At 46.1% G+C, this 25,000-nt stretch overlaps 1 protein-coding gene across 1 annotated transcript in view; it reads right to left on the bottom strand.

The window, feature by feature from the left end:
* Positions 1 to 16,973: 16,973 nt before the first annotated feature.
* ube2e3 (ubiquitin-conjugating enzyme E2E 3 (UBC4/5 homolog, yeast)) overlaps positions 16,974 to 25,000 on the bottom strand; it is a 43,855-nt gene continuing 35,828 nt past the window's right edge. Inside the window, exons 5-6 of the mRNA XM_030786366.1 lie at positions 20,213 to 20,360; positions 16,974 to 17,637 (exon numbers count right to left, since the gene is read on the bottom strand). Of these exons, the coding sequence (XP_030642226.1) occupies positions 17,540 to 17,637; positions 20,213 to 20,360 (246 nt within the window). The 3' untranslated portion in view covers positions 16,974 to 17,539. The remainder of the gene's footprint in view (positions 17,638 to 20,212; positions 20,361 to 25,000) is intronic.

Here is a 25,000-nt window from a genome sequence, read left to right as displayed (position 1 = left end):
AAGTAAATATGAAAATTTGCCGTCTCACATATGTACCCCACGACGTTTCATGGTTTAAACACGTGCTTTTCCTCTGAGTCTATTTGAAAGAGACTAGATAAATATATAATATGGTCATTTCATATTTCATTGACACCGCTGCTGGACGGCAGGCCAGCTTTGCCGGAGCAGAGCCGTTTAAGCAGGCTGTGGAGATCTTTGACTGTTAGTGAGAATAATCATGCTCCACATGGGTGCACAGCAGGACTGATTCACTTAACATTTCCACCCATTCAGATTACATCCCCTCTCCCAAACACAAGCCACCAGCACAGACCCGTATGGAGCAGACTGGCTTAGAGATGCAGCAAACAGCAGAAACAAAGCCCACACCATTGAACACTGCACACCGCACACTGCACACTGCACACTGTGTGCTTTTACAGGTGCAGTGAGGGAGAAGGGAAGGAGGTCGAATACTAAAAGAGGAGATTCACACGTCATCTCTGGCCTTGCCCCAACAAAAAGTGCGAAACAAGATCTGAGAGTGTGACCTCTCACCTCTGCCCCGAACCAAAAAGAAAATTGCAAAAACCAGCAGCTATGATCACCTCTCTCCATTATTCTGTCTGTTCTTTGTATATACATACCACAGGGACATAACAAAACAATGCAGGCGCATACCCACGGTGCATTCACGCTGTCAGGCGCTCTAACGGAAGAATAATCCAAATGAAATCCCCCGGAGTGGTGAGGATCCACACCCTCATTAATCAGGGAGATGGAGGCACTGTCAGAGCTCCGCTCAGGCCCTGCTCCTGGCGTAACGATGGGAATAATGCCTTTATTTTGTTAAGAGAGCATGTGAAGATCTTACAGGTCACGGTTTTATTAATGCAGGCCCGGGCAAGACATCGATGAGTAAGCTAAAAGCTAGAGGAGCAGTCTAGAGCCACTGCTAAAAGAAAAGTGACTACTTTAGAACAGCTGTATGTGAACCTGGACACTGTGTAATTTATCAGCTGTGAAGATGAGTAGGCGTAAGAAGTGAAATGTAATGGGAACCAGAGGGTGTGTGTGTGTGTGTGTGAGTGTGTGTTTGGTGTGTGTGTGTGTGTGTGTGTGTTGGAGGGGCATGTGCTTGCTCTTGTAGGGTAGCGCTGCTCCTATTTCTAATTGGTCCTGTGCAAATCACAGCTGGGGTTCTTCTTCTGCAAACAATGCCCATGTCATAAATTGGTCCAACAGAACACACTGACTTCCATGTTTCTGGGTCCCATAAGAAATCTCTCTCCCACACACACACACCCAAACCCTCAGAGACAGCACAGAATAACAGCACACCTCAGAGTGCTATTCTTCAGTGGAAGGCTTTCATATATATAAACGCACTCTCTCCTACACGCTTTCATCCCAGACTCCTCTTCTCTGCTCGTCTCTCTTTTTAAACAGCCAAGTGCATTATTCACCAGACAACTTCCCACCAATGTAAAGAGACCTCACAGGGGAGGAAAAGAGCCTTCCTCCTCTCTCAGAGTCACTGTTTCCTGAAATAACTGAGGTGCTGGATTTCAGAGCGAGTCGTCTAGGCTGCTTTTGGGTGTGTGATCAGTTTGTCAGATCTGCATGTAAACTGACATCATTTATATGACATGTTAAATACACATGCATTGTTGTGCTGGAGAGGCTGAATGAGGTATGTAATATACAGAGATATACTGTTATTCTTAAATTAACATATAGTTTCAGTCGTAATTCATCACTATTCATCATTTATGTGTTAGTTCACACCCTCTAACATGCACACTGGCTTCAGGAAAGGATAAATGTATGCTCTCACTTTTATGATTCACTGTGACTATATTTTCAAAGCTACACATAGAGCATTATTATTCTCACAGACAGTAAAGTGGAACGTAACAGTATAATCAGTGTAGCTGAAGTCAGTGAAATGCTTTAGTGGTACGTGAGTAAATTTGTCTATATCAAGGGCAGGTAGCTTGTTCTGACAGAACGTTTGTCTGTGTGTGTGTATGTGTGTGTGTGTGTGTGTGTGTGTGTGTGTGTGTGTGTGTGCATGTGTGTGCGTGTGTGTGTGTGTGTGTGTGTGTGCGTGTGTAGATGACTGGAGACGAGCTCTTTCTGAACTGTGTGTGTGCCTGAACATGGGCATGGGGAAAAAAAAGCTAAACATTTCTCCCTCTTTCTCTTCCTGTCCCTGAGCAGCCCGATCGAGACAGGATATGCCTTTTTTAGTCACAACCTTGAGCCGGAACCACAGTCTGGTTCTGACTCAGAACAAACCGACACGACCACGGTCAGACCGCTGAACACACGGAATAAAAGAAAGAAAAAGACTCCACACACACGCGCGCACGCACACACACACACACACACACACACACACACACGCACACACACATGCACACAACACATACATACACATGCACACACACATGCGCACGCAAGCACACGCAAGCACACGCAAGCACACACGTGCACACACATGCACACGCACACATGCAAGCACCCGCAGGCACACACACACACACACACACACACACGCACGCACACACGCGCGCGTGCGCACGCACACACACATGCACACAACACATACATACACCTGCACACACACATGCGCACGCAAGCACACACATGCACACGCACACATGCAAGCACACGCAAGCCCTCACGCACATGCACACACGCGCACACGAGCACACGCACACGCAAGTGCACACGTGCACGCACACGCACACACACGCCTCACTCCATGGTGAGTGACGTGGACTCAGGACAGGCTGTGAGTTAAACATTTTCTCTGTATTAGGGACTCGTAGACATTAATGTAATGGTTATTTAAAAGATAAATAAATAAAATTAGGGTCATATTCAGTCCTGCATTATTATTTCCTGCCAAAGTTTGTGCACCCCCAGTAAGACAAACTTTCTCACTGGGCCTCCTCGACCCTGGGGGGGGATGGGGGGCATTCTGGGTAATCTGCGGCTCAGTTAAATCCTCCTGAATTTGGCAGAGAGCAGCATGATTGTGACACACAATAACGTCTCTGATTCGTTTAGGACAATCCCGCTGTTACAGGCTAACAGTCCATTCATGTTCTGGCTTTACATCCCATGTGTATCAACACACAGAGTTTCCCTATCATGGTTTTAACACAGAGAGAGTTTCCCTACCATGGTTTTAACGTTGCTTTCCTTAAGTGTTCTAGGATGTTCTTAACAGATGTCAGTGAGTATTCTGTTGATATCTGCAGCCCGTAGGCGGATCTCAGAGTCCTCGAGTGTACACACGTCTGCCTGCTGGTGTAGCCATTGCGCAGTAAACCTAAATGACCATAAATGAGTCAGGTCTACAGAAGCACTGTGCATTAACACACTATAACATTCAATCCCACAGAGGCACCGGCCCACAAGGACACGCTGGAATGTGTTGATATCTTTACAGTTTAAGAAATAGCTTTCCCATGTTCACTTCTTAGAGCGTAGAAACTGACACGCCATGTCTGGGCTCAAAACACAACCGAAAAACAAAACTGAATTCAGACGAATTCAAAATCTGCATTTAATTCAAATTTTAAAAATCAGCAGTACGAAAAAGCATGGGGCAGTGGTGAGTCCAGACTGTCTGACTGGGTTTCACTCTGGGCCCTGAGAGCTGGGTCTGACAGGAGGAAAGCAGGGTCACGCTGGGCCACAGACTTGGTCTTGGGAAAAGGACTGACTGAGGTTGTCCCTCCTGTTTTCTCAGGGCTCTTGCTGGTCCTGAGGTGTGGGTTGGGGGGGGGGGGGGGGGGGGGGGGGGGGGGGGGCGAGCTGGGTCAGTGGGACACTGTGAACCCTGACCGCTGCTGTTTCCTGTTTGGCTTTTGTTCACTGGTGAGAAATGCGCTGGAGTAGTGGCTGCTCCAGACTCCCAGTGGAAACCAGTTGATCTCACATTCAGACACTCCCTCTGCTCCTCTCACGGTGGCCTGAGACACGACCGACTGGCCGAAAACAGGCGTGGAAATCAGGCACGTACACGAGGCCCTCTGCTCGCAAAGAAACACCCACCTCAGCTTTTCACCCCGTGCATTTGGACTGTTCACGTGACCCACTCTGACTTGGCAGACTTACGTTAGGTAAATCTAAACAGTTTAGGACGATCTGACCGTGTTTTTGTGACTAAGGATTCTGTTGCTATTTGGCTTGAAAATAAAACACATTTTTACATGAGGCAGCTGGCATAGGCTAGGTCTCCAACAAAGAGAACAGGTCTTATTACAGAGACTGAATCACAGTGTAGTTTTAACCTCTGTGAAACAGCAACTATATTTCTCTCAGTCTGTGTTTAGGGAAAATCTCATGTGTGGTAAAATATTCAAAGCGATTTTGGGGGGGGGGGGGGGGGGGGGTGAAGCTGCCCCTCCCCCCCCCCCCCGCCGCCCCCCATGGCTCTGTGTGTTTTTTTTTTCTCTGAAGTTTTTCTCTTCTCAAGTCTGCACTGAACATCACTGTGCTGTCACACTCTCAGTGACGCCGTGCCGGAGATAACACACTCAAACGCTGCCTGGCGAAACCCCTCATCACGGCTAATAGATCATCTTTTTCATCCGCATTTCAACATTAGGCCGCATTTCATCACACGCCTTTCAAGCGTCTGATTGCATTTTTTCATACAAGTCTCCAAAGCGCCGTGGTAAGTGCTAATCAGTCGACAGGTCTAAGTATCGTCAAACCACCTCGGTTGTAGAGACAGGTGTCACCAGGCAGCGGGGGGGATTGGACAGGACCAAAAATAAAATAAAATAAAGGAGGAAAGAAAAACAGACATGATGACAGATTCGTGAAAACGTGTCTACCCCCCACCACTCCCTGAGAAGGTGCCAAGGTTTGCACCTCCTCTTGTCTTTTCATTTCCAGGGTTCTGGCACCTCCACTGAAATCTTGGAGAGTGCCGCTCGCCGTCCTCAGCACTTTATTTTCGCAGGAAGGTGTCGAGGTTCCCGCCGACGCTTTGACACGCTTTGCCATTAGCTCGGGGTGTGATGCCGGCGAAATCCAGTCGGAGGTGGTAATTAATGTGCGGATGCAGTTATTTATACCGTAATGTGCAGAGCTGTGCCATCAGTCATTTACAGCACTTGGTCTGAGTGAAGCCACACGAGAAAGAGAGTGAACAGCATGCCTGTGCCTCCGCTCCAGAAATGGATCCCGGTGGCAGAGAGTGTTCTTTTGTTAATTACACAAAGGAAATGTATTAAAAGAGTGAACAGCCCCTGTCTCCAGTAAATGTCTCTGTCTCTGTGGGGAACCGCTCTGGTCTGAGAGACAGGCAGACAGAACTAGAGGCTCGCTCTGAACAAAGTGATAGTCTTGAAGTCTACCCCCGGTTTGGCTCTGTCGTCTGGTCAAGCCCTGGTGTTGGTTATCTGTAGGTCTTATCAGGAGGTGGTGAAGCTGCTTTGAAGTTCCACTCTGTTTCGTCGTCTCAGTGAATTACGACGGGGAGAGAGGGCCAGGCCCGCTGAGCGTTTAAGGTGTGAGCGCTCAGAGGAGCAGGAGCAGTTTTATAGCCCTGCAGAGGAGAGGAACGCCAGGCTCTGCCGGATTATACCCTCCAAAGCAGCCACAGATTACAGCAGAGATTAACAAATGCAACATGATTGAACTCAGCCTCACAGAGGAGTGAATGACATTCACCATGATCCAACCAGTCTATCCATCACGATAATCAAAAACACTTCAAAATCATAAATACGTCAAAGATCCTACCTAAACATATTATAGGCAGTGCTACTGCAGCTGTTTTTGTGAAATCTTGTGAGAATGTGTCTGTGGTGGCCAGACTCCTGTGAAATTGCACTGACTGGTGTCTGATACAGTTCACACACAGTGGGATGGGCTTTGGCATATGTACGGTGGATGTCATCAGAGGCAGTTTCTTTTCAATAACACAGAGAAAATCCACTCAAATCCACTCTAGTCACATACCTGCACATTTCCTACAAAAGTTCTCCCTTCACTGCAAATGAATCAGCTCAGCGCTGTGTGTGCGTGCGTGTGTGCGTGTGTGTGTGTGTGTGTGTATTAGGGAATCAGTTCAGTGCTGTGTGTGTGTGTATTAAGGAATCAGTTCGGTGCTGTGTGTGTGTATTAGGGAATCAGTTCAGTGCTGTGTGTGTGTGTGTGTGTGTGTGTGTGTGTGTGTGTGTGTGTGTGTGTGTGCGTGTGTATTAGGGAATCAGTTCAGTGCTATGTGTCTGTGTGTGTGTGTGTGTGTACTAGGGAATCAGTTCAGTGCTCTGTGTCTGTGTGTGTATTAGGGAATCAGTTCAGTGCTCTGTGTGTGTGTGTGTGTACTAGGGAATCAGTTCAGTGCTCTGTGTTTGTGTGTGTGTGTATGTGTGTGTTAGGGAATCAGTTCAGTGCTGTGTGTGTGTGTGTGTGTGTGTATTAGGGAATCAGTTCAGGGCTTAGTGTGTGTGTGTTAGGGAATCAGTTCAGTGCTGTGTGTGTGTGTGTATGTGTGCGTGTGTGTGTGTGTGTCTGTGTGTCCGTGTGTCCGTGTGTGTCTGTGTGTTTCTAGTTTTTTGTGGGGTTTTTTTTGCCCGTTAACATTCTCACCACTCTGCCAGCATTCAGTCTCTCTGTTGTTATGTTCTGTTGTTTACCAGGCTAACAGCTAGCTTTAGCGCCACTTGGGTCGACTCATGGACCCGCACAGAACCCCTGCTGCGCACAGCTGAGCGCCAGCTTCGCCGCTAAACATCAGCAGCACAGCTTCAAAAATGGCTGTCCTCAGCCTGCCAGTACAACACAGGCAACTGTGAATCAGGACTTCTGCTGGACTGAATGAAAAACATGGAGAGACACCCTGACTGCGTTTCTTCCAACAGTTCAAATGTTTTTCATGTTAAAGAGACATCTTTAAATTGTTTATAAAATCACTTCATTTCTGTTAAATGAATCATGAATCTTCCTTAAACCAAAACGGCAAAGTGACAGAAAAGGATTGGTTTAGCATTCCTAGCATTTCCTGTTTTGCTTTAACATCCTCTGTGACATGTTTCATGTTTTTAAAGATTGACTCCTTATGAGTCAAGGCAGTTGATCTTTGGGGGGGTCCATTTCCAACAGTAAAGACTCTTCCTGTATGACTCAGCCACTGCACAAAAATCTCACATGTGTGCTGATATGTGTGTATTAAATCTCACATGTGTGAGATGGTCTTTGGAAACCTGTTCTCTGTAACTGGACGGCTTTATTTATTCCACCTGTGATTATTCTTTATAGTCCTGTACTATTCTAGGCTGTGATTATTCTTTATAGTCCTGTACTATTCTAGGCTGTGATTATTCTTTATAGTCCTGTACTATTCTAGGCTGTGATTATTCTTTATAGTCCTGTACTATTCTAGGCTGTGATTATTCTTTATAGTCCTGTACTATTCTAGGCTGTGATTCACCCTGTTCTAGGTCTAACTCTAGCGTTCACCTGACAGCAGACAGTAGTAATTTGTTGAGTCACAGGCTGACCCCAGGTCTGGTCCTGTGAACCTCAGCCTGCACAGACATGAACAGCTCCACGTTTCAAAGGAAAGGTTAGACAGAGGTCAGAGTCTGGCTCTTTGAGCTCTATAGTGCCATATATAGTTTATGAATGATCGTTCTGATAAAACGGAATATGGGTTAGTCAAACTATTCCTCTAATGAAACTCACTGTGGCTATAGTTAGAAAACACATACTTTCGTTATGTGACTAATACAAGTTTGATTTTGTATGTTACATGTTTCTACTCTTAAGTAATGACTCTTCAAATGGGAGAGAAAAAAAACCCCCAACCAAACCCTTCAGGAGCGAAAGTCCAGAAAAATGCAAATAATCCTGTGCTTATTTGGACATGCTGACAGTCCTGTTTCCTGAGGGGGCGTGTTTGAGAAACCCTGAGCCCAGTTAACACGCTGCACCCAGTCGTCGGGGAGGGAAATTCAACACAGCCACAGAATCGACTTCACACAGAATCAAAGGTTATCTGTCTGGTAACATGTGGACTGCCAGAATGCCCCGGATGCTGTGTCTGCTTTCACAAAGACCATTATGACCATACGTGGTCATCTCAACACAGCCTCTGCTCTGAGCAAACCCATGTCTGCCCTTTTTCAGAAATCAGCTACAACATTTTCCTAACTCAGAGCCTGCCTGCGGGGCCATTAAACATGGCTTTTTTCAACACTGCTAACTCGAGTATTTAGACCCTTCAGAGTGATTAAACATGGCTTTTTTCAACACTGCTAACTTGTTTATTTAGACCCTTCGGAGTGATTAATCAGTGGTTAATCATTGTAATTTTCAATAATCTCTTTCTTAAGCATTGCCAGGCCAGCAGGGTTTTCTGATTTTCACATCCATAATCTTTTTGGGGAAAAAACCATTGCTGCCTATCATCTGAAGACCTGTGACCAAATTGCTCCTCACACAGACGGGCTCCTCATGGACTCCTTTACAGAGGAGTGATCCATAAGTTACAAATACGTCAAATGAAATGTAATCATAGGTTGAAGGAAATTGTCCAGACAGAGTAGTTCCTGACATTCCAAGCGAGGTGGCGCTGACCCGGAGAGAACAGGGACACAGGGCGGCTGAGCTGATCACTGTGAGAGAACTGTGTTTCCTCAGTCTCTCAGCCAATCAGATGAGTGTCAGAGGAGAGGAGAGATGGAAGGCAGGCTGCACACCAACCTTCACACAGGACACAAAGAAAGCTGCCGACGCCTTGTTTAGGTGCCAATTAGGAGCTAAAATAATTAGGGGGGGGGGGGGTGTCTGTTGGCTGATAAATAATCACCGGCGAATGGGGTGTCTGAAGCCCAGATGAGCCATCTCAGAGTCTCAGACAGAGACGCACCGTACAAAGTTTCTCCACAGATCCACCCAAACCAGCGTGAAACATATACTCTACTGGTTAGAAACACAAGGACCCAAACCTTCCAAAAGACAGTGTTCTGAACCAACGGGCTCATTGCGAAATATACAGGAAAAAAAAAAATCTGGTTGATGTACAGAGTGACTGGTGCACACCCATGTACTTCACGACACTGCAAAAACAATAAACAATACACTTCCTTTTTCTGTTTCTTTTTCATGTAGCATCAGATTTTAGTAAGGGGAAGTATGAAGGCAGTGAGAGAAGAAGGAGGATGCACATTCAGACCGGGTTTTTCCCCCGGGGGTCTTAGACAGGGCATTCACATTATTAACTCTGTATACTGTCCATAAGGAAATATTGTCCGCCAGTCGTAAAAACGAATATTAAATCTGAGGTAACACATTATGGATTTACCGCACCATACGGAGCACAGAGGCATATACCGACTCCTCTCTAGGCTGCGGTATTGGTACGAATGTTTCCTCTCCAGCAGAGAGAAGAGATTTTCAGACAGCTCTTAAAGCTGACAGGGGAAGACAGGTTTAATTCCAGCAGCCGTGGTCTGTGGAAGTATCTCGTGTTGGTGTCTGACTGCTAAACTGCCATTACAATAGACTCCCACAGGAGCCACTTAGTAAAAGCCATCATCAGGAAGACAAAGCCACTTTGGCCTGTTTCTCCACATCCAAAGCCTTATGGTCACAGCACCATCTGCTGGCAGCGCTCATCAGTCCTCCCACACACACACACACACACACACACACACACACACGTGCACATACATACATACATACACACATGTACATGCACATGCGTGCACGCACACACACAAATGCACAGACAAACACACACAACCCCTGATGTCTTAGGAATGAGTTGCTGCCGAGTGCCATTGTATCTGACACTAATACATCACCTTTAAGGTAACGTGATAAAACACAGAGGTTCTCACAATCAAAGCAGAAATGCATGAGTGTTCCCGGTCTCTTTATACTGTGGCCTGACTACACTCACTCTTCCCTGTCCCTCTGTACATCACACTCATGGCTGCACTGCAGTGGCCCACGCTTAACAGGATGGGAAACACACACACACACACGCACACACACAGACACACACACATACATACATACACGCAAACGTCAAGCCTTTCTGCAGATGGTGTTTTGATTGATCTTCAGGAAAATGAACCTTTGACAGCAGACAGGAGCGCACGGGTCAAGGTCATGTGTGTGTGTGTCCGTCTCTGCTCTAACATACAGATAAAAGTCATGCATGTGTGTCTGCCTGTCCTCTACTCTAACACACTGTGTCAACACACCAACTTCTTCAGAAATCTTTAACGTACAAAATGCATTATTACTCTGAACGCTGATTCTATTAAACTCATAATAAAGTCATTAGAGCGAGTGGACACTCAGGCCCGGTGTGATTTCAGCCTGATGGTGAAGCAGGTCTTAAAAAGGCCCTGTCTGAATGACTGTCATCCCACCGGTGGCCAAAGAAAACCCTGGTCCTTGAAAAACAAAAGGAGAGGCCCAAGCAATCCCAGCCGGCCGCCTCCGTCACAGGGCCTCTATTGTTATGTGAGCTCAGTGCTTTTCCCAGCCACACTGATGAACAGAGGGTAATCCACAGCTCACTCCCTCTCAATTAAGTCATTGTACTAGCCACTTGTAATGGCTGTAACACCGTAGGGAAGAGGTCCCTTCACACACACACACACACTTAAACAGCATACCACTCATTCACTACCAAATACCACCCCCTTTGTCCATTTAACACTGATCAAACAACGCAGTCAGAAAAAGGCCCGACGCCCTCTAGGCCTCTTCTGAGAACTTAACTACAGTTTAATAAGATCAGGCCTGAACACATGCACGACTCACACAGTTAATGAGAGAGCAAAAGCCACTTCGTCCTCCGGAAACACAAAAGCCTTCACATATTAAAGGCTCACACACACATCATTTTCTTCTTGTTTTCTTAACTAAGTCATGACCATGTATATTTGTCAACCCATTTTAATACTTGGGCATGTTATGTGAGCCGTGAGGCATATGGGAGAAATCATACCAGACTCTGGTGATTGACTTCCTGGTGTTTCAATAAAGCGCCATCATGGAACATAACTCAGTGATTATCAGAGTCACTGAGGAGGTCCAAGTGGTCTCCTGTTCTTCACTCTTTACAGACCACTGAGTAGTTCTCACATCAGAATTAACCACCGTTCTCCGTGCGAGACAAGGACTGAAACAGGCTCAATGCTGGGCTTCTTTCACTCTCTCTTTCTCTCTCTCACTCTTTCAGCATCTGCCTCTCTGCCTGTGTGTGTGTCTCTCTGTGTGTGTGTCTCTGTGTGTGTGTGTGTCTCTCTCTGTGTGTGTGTCTCTGCCTGTGTGTGTCTCTCTCTGTGTGTGTGTCTCTGTGTGTGTGTGTGTGTCGACGGTTCCTCAGTAGAGCAGCTCCACTCTCATTCCTCAGCGTCATTAGACTGATATCAGGCTCCTCTCTCCCTCACCCACAGGGCGTGTCCATGGCAGCCCTGGTTCTTCATCTGAATTCCCTCACACTGACCCTTCACAGTCATCTCAGTTTATCGTCCTTTGGCAACCGCAGACATCTTTGCTCCCAAAGGTTTAAACTCTGTATCAACAAACCCAATCTGTATTTAGCTCTGCTATAACCAAACAAGGTTTGAATCGTCAGACCAGTTCTTAAGGTCACGCACAAAGGGCTGAAATGAACACAGATATCAGTCAGTGCGTTGTGCTGGTACGTTAGCCCTGTGTGTGGAGTGTGTGTGGAGTGGCACAGACGCATACTTTGTCTCCCTCGTGTGGTCAGATCTGTGAAGAAATGAGAACTGTGTTGTTCTTGTGTGTAATTCATGACACCATTTCAACACTCTCACGGATGACACAAACCCCGACCACTTCCGCCAGTTAAGCACAAGTGTCTGGAGAGATTTTGTTTTCCTGCATTTTCCGTGGTGTCTATGAGAGCGTTTCTGAAGAGCGTGAGAACACTTCAAAACGAAGTACTGTACCCATAATATGTTTCAGAGAGGGAATCCACGATGTATCATAAGCATCATTTTTCATTAAACTGTTGAGGCTGGATGTGTGTACTGCACTGGACTGTGTTATACTTTAATTAGTCAAGGCAACAGCGGACAGCCACCTCACAGCCAGAATCCACATTCACCTCCAAACCCACTGCATGCACACCTCTCATCTCTCCAGTCAGCAGCACATGACAGTGTCCAGGGAGAGTAAAACACTCATCGCTGTTAGAAGCCCACTCTGACTGTGGGCTGAACTCCCAAACTGTCACTAAATACATTCAGACCTGCACATGTCTCCATAGGCACATCTATGATGCGCAGAGTAAACCTCTCTGTTTACTACACACTGTACACCACTGGCCCCAACACCACTGACACTAACACTACTGTACACACACCGCTGACACCAACACCACTGACACTAACACAACTGTACACACACTGCTGACAACAACACCACTGACACTAACACGACTGTACACACACTGCTGACACCAACACCACTGACACTAACACTACTGTACACACACCGCTGACAAAAACACCACTGACACTAACACGACTGTACACACACCACTGACAACACCACCACTGACACTAACACTACTGTACACACACCGCTGACACCAACACCACTGACACTAACACCGCTGACCCCAACACCACTGACACTAACACGACTGTACACACACCGCTGACAACAACACCACTGACACTAACACTACTGTACACACACCGCTGACAACACCACCACTGACACTAACACTACTGTACACACACCACTGACACCAACACTACCGTACACACATAACTGACCCTAACACCACTGACACCAACACTACTGACAACCAATGGCGCTGCAGCTCACTGCCAGGCTCTGTTTCATACATTCACCACAGGGGGGCTGTAGAAATACAAAAAGTCAAAACAGACGAACAGATGGATAGATGGAAAACTTTTCAGGCTAGGGGAAACCGTGGCATGACAGAATAGTACTGCAGAATCACTGCAGGTATGAGTGCTGTGTTTATGACTGACAGATTGACCTTCCGTTTATATCTGTAGTTTACAGATCAGCATTGAACAATAGCATGTCTGAGTGCAGTGAATGACACCGTGTCTGAGTGTAGTGAATAATATGGTGTCTGAGTGCAGTGAATGATATGATGTCTGAGTGTAGTGAATAATATGGTGTCTGAGTGCAGTGAATAATATGGTGTCTGAGTGCAGTGAATGATATGGTGTGAGTGCAGTGAATGATATGGTGTCTGAGTGCAGTGAATGACACTGTGTCTGAGTGCAGTGAATGATATGGTGTCTGAGTGCAGTGAATAATATGGTGTCCGAGTGCAGTGAATGACACTGTGTCTGAGTGTAGTGAATGATATGGTGTCTGAGTGCAGTGAATGATATGATGTCTGAGTGTAGTGAATAATATGGTGTCTGAGTGCAGTGAATGATATGGTGTCTGAGTGCAGTGAATAATATGGTGTCCGAGTGCAGTGAATGACACTGTGTCTGAGTGTAGTGAATGATATGGTGTCTGAGTGCAGTGAATAATATGGTGTCTGAGTGCAGTGAATGATATGGTGTGAGTGCAGTGAATGATATGGTGTCTGAGTGCAGTGAATGACACTGTGTCTGAGTGCAGTGAATAATATGGTGTCTGAGTGCAGTGAATAATATGGTGTCCGAGTGCAGTGAATGACACCGTGTCTGAGTGTAGTGAATAATATGGTGTCTGAGTGCAGTGAATGATATGATGTCTGAGTGTAGTGAATGATATGGTGTCTGAGTGCAGTGAATGATATGGTGTCTGAGTGCAGTGAATAATATGGTGTCTGAGTGCAGTGAATGACACTGTGTCTGAGTGTAGTGAATGATATGGTGTCTGAGTGCAGTGAATAATATGGTGTCTGAGTGCAGTGAATGATATGGTGTCTGAGTGCAGTGAATGATATGGTGTCTGAGTGCAGTGAATAATATGGTGTCTGAGTGCAGTGAATGATATGGTGTCTGAGTGCAGTGAATAATATGGTGTCTGAGTGCAGTGAATGATATGGTGTCTGAGTGCAGTGAATAATATGGTGTCCGAGTGCAGTGAATGATATGGTGTCTGAGTGCAGTGAATGACACTGTGTCTGAGTGTAGTGAATGATATGGTGTCTGAGTGCAGTGAATAATATGGTGTCTGAGTGCAGTGAATGATATGGTGTGAGTGCAGTGAATGATATGGTGTCTGAGTGCAGTGAATGACACTGTGTCTGAGTGCAGTGAATAATATGGTGTCTGAGTGTAGTGAATAATATGGTGTCTGAGTGCAGTGAATAATATGGTGTCTGAGTGCAGTGAATGATATGGTGTCTGAGTGCAGTGAATGACACTGTGTCTGAGTGTAGTGAATAATATGGTGTCTGAGTGCAGTGAATGATATGGTGTCTGAGTGCAGTGAATAATATGGTGTCCGAGTGCAGTGAATGACACTGTGTCTGAGTGTAGTGAATGATATGGTGTCTGAGTGCAGTGAATAATATGGTGTCTGAGTGCAGTGAATGATATGGTGTGAGTGCAGTGAATGATATGGTGTCTGAGTGCAGTGAATGACACTGTGTCTGAGTGCAGTGAATAATATGGTGTCTGAGTGTAGTGAATAATATGGTGTCTGAGTGCAGTGAATAATATGGTGTCTGAGTGCAGTGAATGATATGGTGTCTGAGTGCAGTGAATAATATGGTGTCTGAGTGCAGTGAATGACACTGTGTCTGAGTGCAGTGAATAATATGGTGTCTGAGTGTAGTGAATGATATGGTGTCTGAGTGCAGTGAATAATATGGTGTCTGAGTGCAGTGAATGATATGGTGTCTGAGTGCAGTGAATGATATGGTGTCTGAGTGCAGTGAATAATATGGTGTCTGAGTGCAGTGAATGATATGGTGTCTGAGTGCAGTGAATAATATGGTGTCCGAGTGCAGTGAATGACACCGTGTCTGAGTGTAGTGAATAATATGGTGTCTGAGTGCAGTGAATGATATGATGTCTGAGTGTAGTGAATAATATGGTGTCTGAGTGCAGTGAATAATATGGTGTCTGAGTGCAGTGAATGATATGGTGTCTGAGTGCAGTGAATGATATGGTGTCTGAGTGCAGTGAATGATATGGTGTCTGAGTGCAGTGAATAATATGGTGTCTGAGTGCAGTGAATGACACTGTGTCTGAGTGTAGTGAATGATATGGTGTCTGAGTGCAGTGAATAATATGGTGTCTGAGTGCAGTGAATGATATGGTGTCTGAGTGCAGTGAATGATATGGTGTCTGAGTGCAGTGAATAATATGGTGTCTGAGTGCAGTGAATGATATGGTGTCTGAGTGCAGTGAATGATATGGTGTCTGAGTGCAGTGAATGATATGGTGTCTGAGTGCAGTGAATAATATGGTGTCTGAGTGCAGTGAATAATATGGTGTCTGAGTGTAGTGAATAATATGGTGTCTGAGTGCAGTGAATAATATGGTGTCTGAGTGCAGTGAATGATATGGTGTCTGAGTGCAGTGAATAATATGGTGTCTGAGTGCAGTGAATGACACTGTGTCTGAGTGTAGTGAATGATATGGTGTCTGAGTGCAGTGAATGATATGGTGTCTGAGTGCAGTGAATGATATGGTGTCTGAGTGTAGTGAATAATATGGTGTCTGAGTGCAGTGAATGATATGGTGTCTGAGTGCAGTGAATGATATGGTGTCTGAGTGCAGTGAATGACACTGTGTCTGAGTGCAGTGAATGATATGGTGTCTGAGTGCAGTGAATGATATGGTGTCTGAGTGCAGTGAATGATATGGTGTCTGAGTGCAGTGAATAATATGGTGTCTGAGTGCAGTGAATGATATGGTGTCTGAGTGCAGTGAATGATATGGTGTCTGAGTGCAGTGAATGATATGGTGTCTGAGTGCAGTGAATGATATGGTGTCTGAGTGCAGTGAATAATATGGTGTCTGAGTGCAGTGAATGATATGGTGTCTGAGTGCAGTGAATGATATGGTGTCTGAGTGCAGTGAATGATATGGTGTCTGAGTGCAGTGAATAATATGGTGTCTGAGTGCAGTGAATAATATGGTGTCTGAGTGTAGTGAATAATATGGTGTCTGAGTGCAGTGAATAATATGGTGTCTGAGTGCAGTGAATGATATGGTGTCTGAGTGCAGTGAATAATATGGTGTCTGAGTGCAGTGAATGACACTGTGTCTGAGTGTAGTGAATGATATGGTGTCTGAGTGCAGTGAATGATATGGTGTCTGAGTGCAGTGAATGATATGGTGTCTGAGTGTAGTGAATAATATGGTGTCTGAGTGCAGTGAATGATATGGTGTCTGAGTGCAGTGAATGATATGGTGTCTGAGTGCAGTGAATGATATGGTGTCTGAGTGCAGTGAATGACACTGTGTCTGAGTGCAGTGAATGATATGGTGTCTGAGTGCAGTGAATGATATGGTGTCTGAGTGCAGTGAATGATATGGTGTCTGAGTGCAGTGAATAATATGGTGTCTGAGTGCAGTGAATGATATGGTGTCTGAGTGCAGTGAATGATATGGTGTCTGAGTGCAGTGAATGATATGGTGTCTGAGTGCAGTGAATGATATGGTGTCTGAATGTAGTGAATGAACTGGGGCATAGAAGTAGAGGGCATGTCTCATTATTGGATTGACCCAACACTAACTGACTGCATTTTCTCTCTCCATCTTTCTCTGTGTGTGCAGTGTACACATGACACCCTACCCGAGGGGGCTACATTTTGTGTGTGTGCGCCTGTGTGTGTGTGTGAGTGCGTGTGCATGCGTGCGTGCGTGCATGCGTGCGTGTCTGTGTGTGTGTGAGTGCGCACGCATGCGTGCCTGTCTGTGTGCGTGTGTGTGTCTTTTTGGTATGTTTGTGATTTTTCCATAGTGTTTTGTGAGTGTTATGGAGGTTTTCTTTATTGTGTTTGGGGGTGTTACAGTGTTACAGTGTTTGTTTTTCGTTTTTTATTGTGTTTGGGGGTGTTACAGTGTTGGCTCATTTCTGGTGAGCTACAAAATGTTCAATGAGATCTCTTCATTACAAACTGACAAAGGTAAAACAGGGTTCACAACAGCAGGTACCACAGAACTGCAAATGGATCTGGGTTTCATATAAATGACAATTTCTAATAATCTACAGCTAGTTTTTTTTTCTTTACTTCATACAGATAATGGATTAGGCTAAAATGCACCATAATATTTGGTTGACTTTAGGAACAGTTTCCTTATTACATCACAAAATACATTTTTTATATCCCAAAGAAGCAAGACTTGCAAGTAGGCATTTAAACATAACTAAATCTACCGCTACACAGTCCTACTCTGGTGGCATTTACCTGGTGGTATGAGTCATCCCAGTCCGCATTGGGTAAAAGCACAGAGCAGAACCAGTTTAACATACACACAGAAGTCCGTATTGTAAAGGCTATAAAGATTTGTTGCACGTTGTAAAGTAGCCTCCTGAATCTTTACACTGCTGCAGGTAGGGCTGGTGAGGGGGCGGGTCCTGCGGCTGTCTATGTGGCATATCGCTTGGTCCACTGTCGCGCTATCCTGTCATGTTCCGCTCTGTTGGTCAGGTACTGAGTCGCTATGCTTCCCACCAAAGGATCCGCTGAGAGGAAAGAACACACACACACACACAAACATATTATCACACACAGGCTGCAGCTGGAATACACACATACACAAACATATTATCACACACAGGCTGCAGCTGGAATACACACACACAAACATATTATCACACACAGGCTGCAGCTGGAATACACACACACACACACACATATTATCACACACAGGCTGCAGCTGGAATACACACACACACACATATTATCACACACAGGCTGCAGCTGGAATACACACACACACACACACACACATATTATCACACACAGGCTGCAGCTGGAATACACACACACACACATATTATCACACACAGGCTGCAGCTGGAATACACACACACACACACACACACACACATATTATCACACACAGGCTGCAGCTGGAATACACACACACACACAAAAACATATTATCACACACAGGCTGCAGCTGGAATACACACAGACACACAAACATATTATCACACACAGGCTGCAGCTGGAATACACACACACACACAAACATATTATCACACACAGGCTGCAGCTGGAATACACACACACACACATATTATCACACACAGGCTGCAGCTGGAATACACACACACACACACACACACACACACACACACATATATTATCACACACAGGCTGCAGCTGGAATACACACAGACACAAAAACATATTATCACACACAGGCTGCAGCTGGAATACACACACACACACAAACATATCACACACAGGCTGCAGCTGGAATACACACACACACACACACACACAAACATATTATCACACACAGACTGCAGCTGGAATCAACATCATAGGCTGAAAAGAATGCTTAGCGTGCATGCTGTGTGTGTGTGTGTGTGTGTGTGTGTGTGTGTGTGTGTGTGAGAGAGAGAGAGAAAGTGACAGGGAAGGGAGTGTGTGTGTGTGTGTGTGTGTAAGTGTATGTATTTGATTGTATGAGTGAGTGTGTGTGTGTGTGTGTGTGTGTGTGTGTGTGTGAGAGAGAGAGAGAAAGTGATAGGGAAGGGAGTGTGTGTGTGTGTGTGTGTGTAAGTGTATGTATTTGATTGTATGAGTGAGTGTGTGTGTGTGAGACAAGAAAAGGTGAAGCTAAAACCCTGCCTTGTGTTTTCAGTGATGCACTATAACGGGCAGAGTCACCGCAATGAGTCACAGTAATGAGTCACAGTAGTGAGTACAGGCAGCCCCTGTATTTAACTCCAATTTTTAGTATAGTAGGCTTTATGGCCGTCCGTTCATAAGTACGAGTTGTCCGTCAGTCTGGCGTTTGTAACTCGGGGACTGCTTGCAGAATCACAGTAATGGGCAGAGTCACCGTAATGGGCAGAGTCACAGTAATGGGCAGAGTCACAGTAATGGGCGGAGTCACAGTAATTAGTGGGAGAGGCTGGTTTGGTGAGTCAGTGGTGTGGTGTACTGGGAAAGGCTGGTTTGGTGAGTCGGTGGTGTGGTGTACTGGGAGAGGCTGGTTTGGTGAGTCAGTGGTGTGTTGTACTGGGAAAGGCTGGTTTGGTGAGTCGGTGGTGTGGTGTACTGGGAGAGGCTGGTTTGGTGAGTCGGTGGTGTGGTGTACTGGGAGAGGCTGGTTTGGTGAGTCAGTGGTGTGGTGTACTGGGAGAGGCTGGTTTGGTGAGTCGGTGGTGTGGTGTACTGGGAGAGGCTGGTTTGGTGAGTCAGTGGTGTGGTGTACTGGGAAAGGCTGGTTTGGTGAGTCGGTGGTGTGGTGTACTGGGAGAGGCTGGTTTGGTGAGTCAGTGGTGTGGTGTACTGGGAAAGGCTGGTTTGGTGAGTCGGTGGTGTGGTGTACTGGGAGAGGCTGGTTTGGTGAGTCGGTGGTGTGGTGTACTGGGAGAGGCTGGTTTGGTGAGTCAGTGGTGTGGTGTACTGGGAGAGGCTGGTTTGGTGAGTCGGTGGTGTGGTGTACTGGGAGAGGCTGGTTTGGTGAGTCAGTGGTGTGGTGTACTGGGAGAGGCTGGTTTGGTGAGTCGGTGGTGTGGTGTACTGGGAGAGGCTGGTTTGGTGAGTCGGTGGTGTGGTGTACTGGGAGAGGCTGGTTTGGTGAGTCGGTGGTGTGGTGTACTGGGAGAGGCTGGTTTGGTGAGTCGGTGGTGTGGTGTACTGGGAGAGGCTGGTTTGGTGAGTCAGTGGTGTGGTGTACTGGGAGAGGCTGGTTTGGTGAGTCGGTGGTGTGGTGTACTGGGAGAGGCTGGTTTGGTGAGTCAGTGGTGTGGTGTACTGGGAGAGGCTGGTTTGGTGAGTCAGTGGTGTGGTGTACTGGGAGAGGCTGGTTTGGTGAGTCAGTGGTGTGGTGTACTGGGAGAGGCTGGTTTGGTGAGTCAGTGGTGTGGTGTACTGGGAGAGGCTGGTTTGGTGAGTCGGTGGTGTGGTGTACTGGGAGAGGCTGGTTTGGTGAGTCAGTGGTGTGGTGTACTGGGAGAGGCTGGTTTGGTGAGTCAGTGGTGTGGTGTACTGGGAGAGGCTGGTTTGGTGAGTCGGTGGTGTGGTGTACTGGGAGAGGCTGGTTTGGTGAGTCGGTGGTGTGGTGTACTTGCTCACCGGGGTTGCAGTCTGTCAGTAGAGAGCAGATGGACAGCAGCACTTTAGAGATGGTCAGTGCTGGACTCCAGTTGTCCTTCAGGATGTCCAGACAGATCACGCCCTGACTGTTGATATTGCAGTGATAAATCCTTGTGCGGAAAGTGACCTGTGGGTTGGGGGGCGGGGGGGGATCAGAATCCAGTCAAGTCTTAAACCTTCAGTTAAAACCCATTTCATGTTTACATCACGCACACGTACACATACACAAATACACACACACGCATACAAATACACATACACACACTCACACACTCACTCTCACATACACACGCGCTCACGCACGCTCACACACACACACATATATGCATGTACATATACGTACACACACACAAACACACACACACATACAAACACACATACACACACACACACACACTCTCACACTCTCACACTCCTGGGATGAGTGGAAAGCACCAACAGATACATGTGAATTAGCCAGTCAGAAACAGGAAGGAGACAACACTTGCGATATCCTGATGCACTGAAACACAGTTAAAGCCATTAAGCCCCTGAACACTCTGTTCGCTTCCACTCAGAGTACTGACGAACCACGCCTGAGATGGCAGCATCAGCCCAATACACGGGACTTTAGCTGCCACACTGTGTCGGAGAGGCAGAGCAGATGGGGGTCAGGCAGGGGTCAGGCCAGGTCGTGGGTCATAGCTGCTGTGTCGGATAGAGATGGAGCCTTGGGTTTACAAGTTGCCGCTTCTCAGGCTCCTCCAGGCAGCAGAACAGCTAAATCCCATTGTCGCATGACTGAATAAACCAGCCCCACACAGTCACACCACACAATGACTGAATAAACCAGCCCCACACAGAACACAGTCACACCACACAATGACTGAATAAACCAGCCTCGCACAATCACACCACACAATGACTGAATAAACCAGCCCCACACATAACAGTCACACCACACAATGACTGAATAAACCAGCCCCACATAGTCACACAGTCACACCACACAATGACTGAATAAACCAGCCCCACACAGAACAGTCACACCACACAATGACTGAATAAACCAGCCCCACACAGAACAGTCACACCACACAATGACTGAATAAACCAGCCCAACACAGTCACACAGTCACACCACACAATGACTGAATAAACCAGCCCCACACATAACAGTCACACCACACAATGACTGAATAAACCAGCCCCACACATAACAGTCACACCACACAATGACTGAATAAACCAGCCCCACACAGAACAGTCACACCACACAATGACTGAATAAACCGGCCCCACACAGTCACACCACACAATGACTGAATAAACCAGCCCCACACAGAACAGTCACACCACACAATGACTGAATAAACCAGCCCCACACAGTCACACCACACAATGACTGAATAAACCAGCCCAACACAGTCACACAGTCACACCACACAATGACTGAATAAACCAGCCCAACACAGTCACACCACACAATGACTGAATAAACCAGCCCCACACATAACAGTCACACAGTCACACCACACAATGACTGAATAAACCAGCCCCACACATAACAGTCACACCACACAATGACTGAATAAACCAGCCCCACATAGTCACACAGTCACACCACACAATGACTGAATAAACCAGCCCCACACAGTCACACCACACAATGACTGAATAAACCAGCCCCACACAGAACAGTCACACCACACAATGACTGAATAAACCAGCCCCACACATAACAGTCACACCACACAATGACTGAATAAACCAGCCCCACACAGAACAGTCACACCACACAATGACTGAATAAACCAGCCCCACACATAACAGTCACACCACACAATGACTGAATAAACCAGCCCCACACATAACAGTCACACCACACAATGACTGAATAAACCAGCCCCACACAGAACAGTCACACCACACAATGACTGAATAAACCAGCCCCACACAGAACAGTCACACCACACAATGACTGAATAAACCAGCCCCACACATAACAGTCACACCACACAATGACTGAATAAACCAGCCCCACACAGAACAGTCACACCACACAATGACTGAATAAACCAGCCCCACACAGAACAGTCACACCACACAATGACTGAATAAACCAGCCCCACACAGTCACACAGTCACACCACACAATAGGCGCTTTCGCACCGGAGGAACTTTTCCATAGTTCTTAGAACTGTTGGAGAAAGTACCCCCTTTTTCGCGTGTTCGCACCGCAGGAACTTAGAACGATTATAGTTCTAAGAACTCCGTTTTGAGGGGCTTTTTTAGCTCCTACTTCAGGGTAGGTACTTTCGCAGCGCAATAGGAACCTTGTGACGTAGGTATACAGCCATTGGTCCAGACGCAGGTATACGATGATTGCAACCGCCATTTTTAAAGATCCGTACGAAATATAAAGTCTTGGACCGTATTACATTTAGTTTTTGATATCGTGTCTAAAAATGTCTGGAATTGTAGGAGGGGAGACGTGGTTTTTATGTTTTATTTTACCGGTATTTTATATCTCCCAACAATGACCATTTCTGCAACGTCCAATGTATATTTGTACATTGAAGAGATAGCGTACATTCCGCTTCGGTAGGTGCTTGTGTGTCCGCTTGTGTGGCTGTGATCCGAATTTTAAACTAAAATAAGAATGTGTTTATCCGGGTTACGATTTGGGGGCTGCGGCGGGGAAAAAGGGAAAAAAAAACCAAAAAACACGATGCTACGAGCAAGCGTCAGGCACAAGCGCTATGCTAGCACCCGAAAACTACTATGTCCACCGAGTCATTCACTGCTATTGCGGTGGTAAATGCATAAATGCAGGGGGACATTTTTTTCCATTGGACAGGTACTGTCGCCATACAGTTTTATTTTCGTTAATGAGAAGGCAGTTATATGTCTAATGTGCACTCAATATTTCTGTCATTCAAATTCAATAAAACTAATTGCGTATACTGTAGTCTTGTTTGTCGATTTCTTTTGCCGCAGTAATGGCATTTTTTTCCCTTTTGGAGGTATTTAAAATGTCTTAAAAGTCATTAAATTTGTACTTAAAAATGTGCAGCTATCCATGGTTAGACGTAAACAACAGCTCTTAGATGCTGCACCGTCTGCCGGCTTACGTCACTTCACCGTTCCTACTGGCGGTGCGAATGCAAACAGAAAAAAGGCCCTAGAACGAATGTAGTTCTAGGGGAAGCTCCACAGGGGGTAGTTCCTATCGAATTAGACCCTAGAACTGTTCGGTCCGAAAGCGCCTAATGACTGAATAAACCAGCCCCACACATAACAGTCACACCACACAGTCTGCTACTGTCAGGGGGGACCCATCTCAGCCTGACTGCGCACACAGAGATACAGACGCCACCCAGCCGTGATGCCAGTACACTGCAGAGACGGACGGACGCCGAACCGAACGGAACTGAACGGAGCTGAAGAGCCACAAGTCACCACAAGCATGTCACAAGCAGTTTGATTTAACAGATGTGTTCTAAAACAAATTCTCAAACTGCAACATCTACAGCTTCTGGAAAAGTCCGCAGCATTCTGTGGAAGAGGGAGAGAAGCGGTGTGTGAGAGTGCTGGCTGCCTGTGTCTTTGTTGGTCTTTATGGCATCTTGCTGTGAACTGGCTCTCTCACACACACGCAGATTAGTGGACAGCAAACCAAGGAGCAGCACTCACTGGGCCCAGTAACAAGAAGACTGCACAGAGCACAGGCACAGAAGAACACAGGCGCAAATCTGTCCTCAAGTTCTGTTGTTTCACCTCTAAACTAAACAGTGTGGGGGTGTTTCACCTCTAAACTAAACTAAACAGTGTGGGGGTGTTTCACCTCTAAACTAAACTAAACAGTGTGGGGGTGTTTCACCTCTAAACTAAACTAAACAGTGTGGGGGTGTTTCACCTCTAAACTAAACTAAACAGTGTGGGGGTGTTTCATCTCTAAACTAAACAGTGTGGGGGTGTTTCATCTCTAAACTAAACTAAACAGTGTGGGGGTGTTTCACCTCTAAACTAAACTAAACAGTGTGGGGGTGGTTCACCTCTAAACTAAACTAAACAGTGTGGGGGTGTTTCACCTCTAAACTAAACTAAACAGTGTGGGGGTGTTTCATCTCTAAACTAATCTAAACAGTGTGGGGGTGTTTCATCTCTAAACTAAACTAAACAGTGTGGGGGTGTTTCATCTCTAAACTAAACTAAACAGTGTGGGGGTGTTTCATCTCTAAACTAAACTAAACAGTGTGGGGGTGTTTCACCTCTAAACTAAACTAAACAGTGTGGGGGTGTTTCATCTCTAAACTAAACTAAACAGTGTGGGGGTGGTTCATCTCTAAACTAAACTAAACAGTGTGGGGGTGTTTCATCTCTAAACTAAACTAAACAGTGTGGGGGTGTTTCATCTCTAAACTAAACAGTGTGGGGGTGTTTCACCTCTAAACTAAACTAAACAGTGTGGGGGTGTTTCATCTCTAAACTAAACAGTGTGGGGGTGTTTCACCTCTAAACTAAACTAAACTAAACTAAACAGTGTGGGGGTGTTTCATCTCTAAACTAATCTAAACAGTGTGGGGGTGTTTCATCTCTAAACTAAACTAAACAGTGTGGGGGTGTTTCACCTCTAAACTAATCTAAACAGTGTGGGGGTGTTTCATCTCTAAACTAAACTAAACAGTGTGGGGGTGTTTCATCTCTAAACTAAACAGTGTGGGGGTGTTTCATCTCTAAACTAAACTAAACAGTGTGGGGGTGGTTCATCTCTAAACTAAACTA

Source organism: Chanos chanos, chromosome 10 (assembly GCF_902362185.1).
Source record: "Chanos chanos chromosome 10, fChaCha1.1, whole genome shotgun sequence".
NCBI lineage: Eukaryota > Metazoa > Chordata > Actinopteri > Gonorynchiformes > Chanidae > Chanos > Chanos chanos.
The sequence above is the reverse complement of the archived record's forward strand: the minus strand, read 5'-3'. Positions and strand labels throughout refer to the sequence as shown.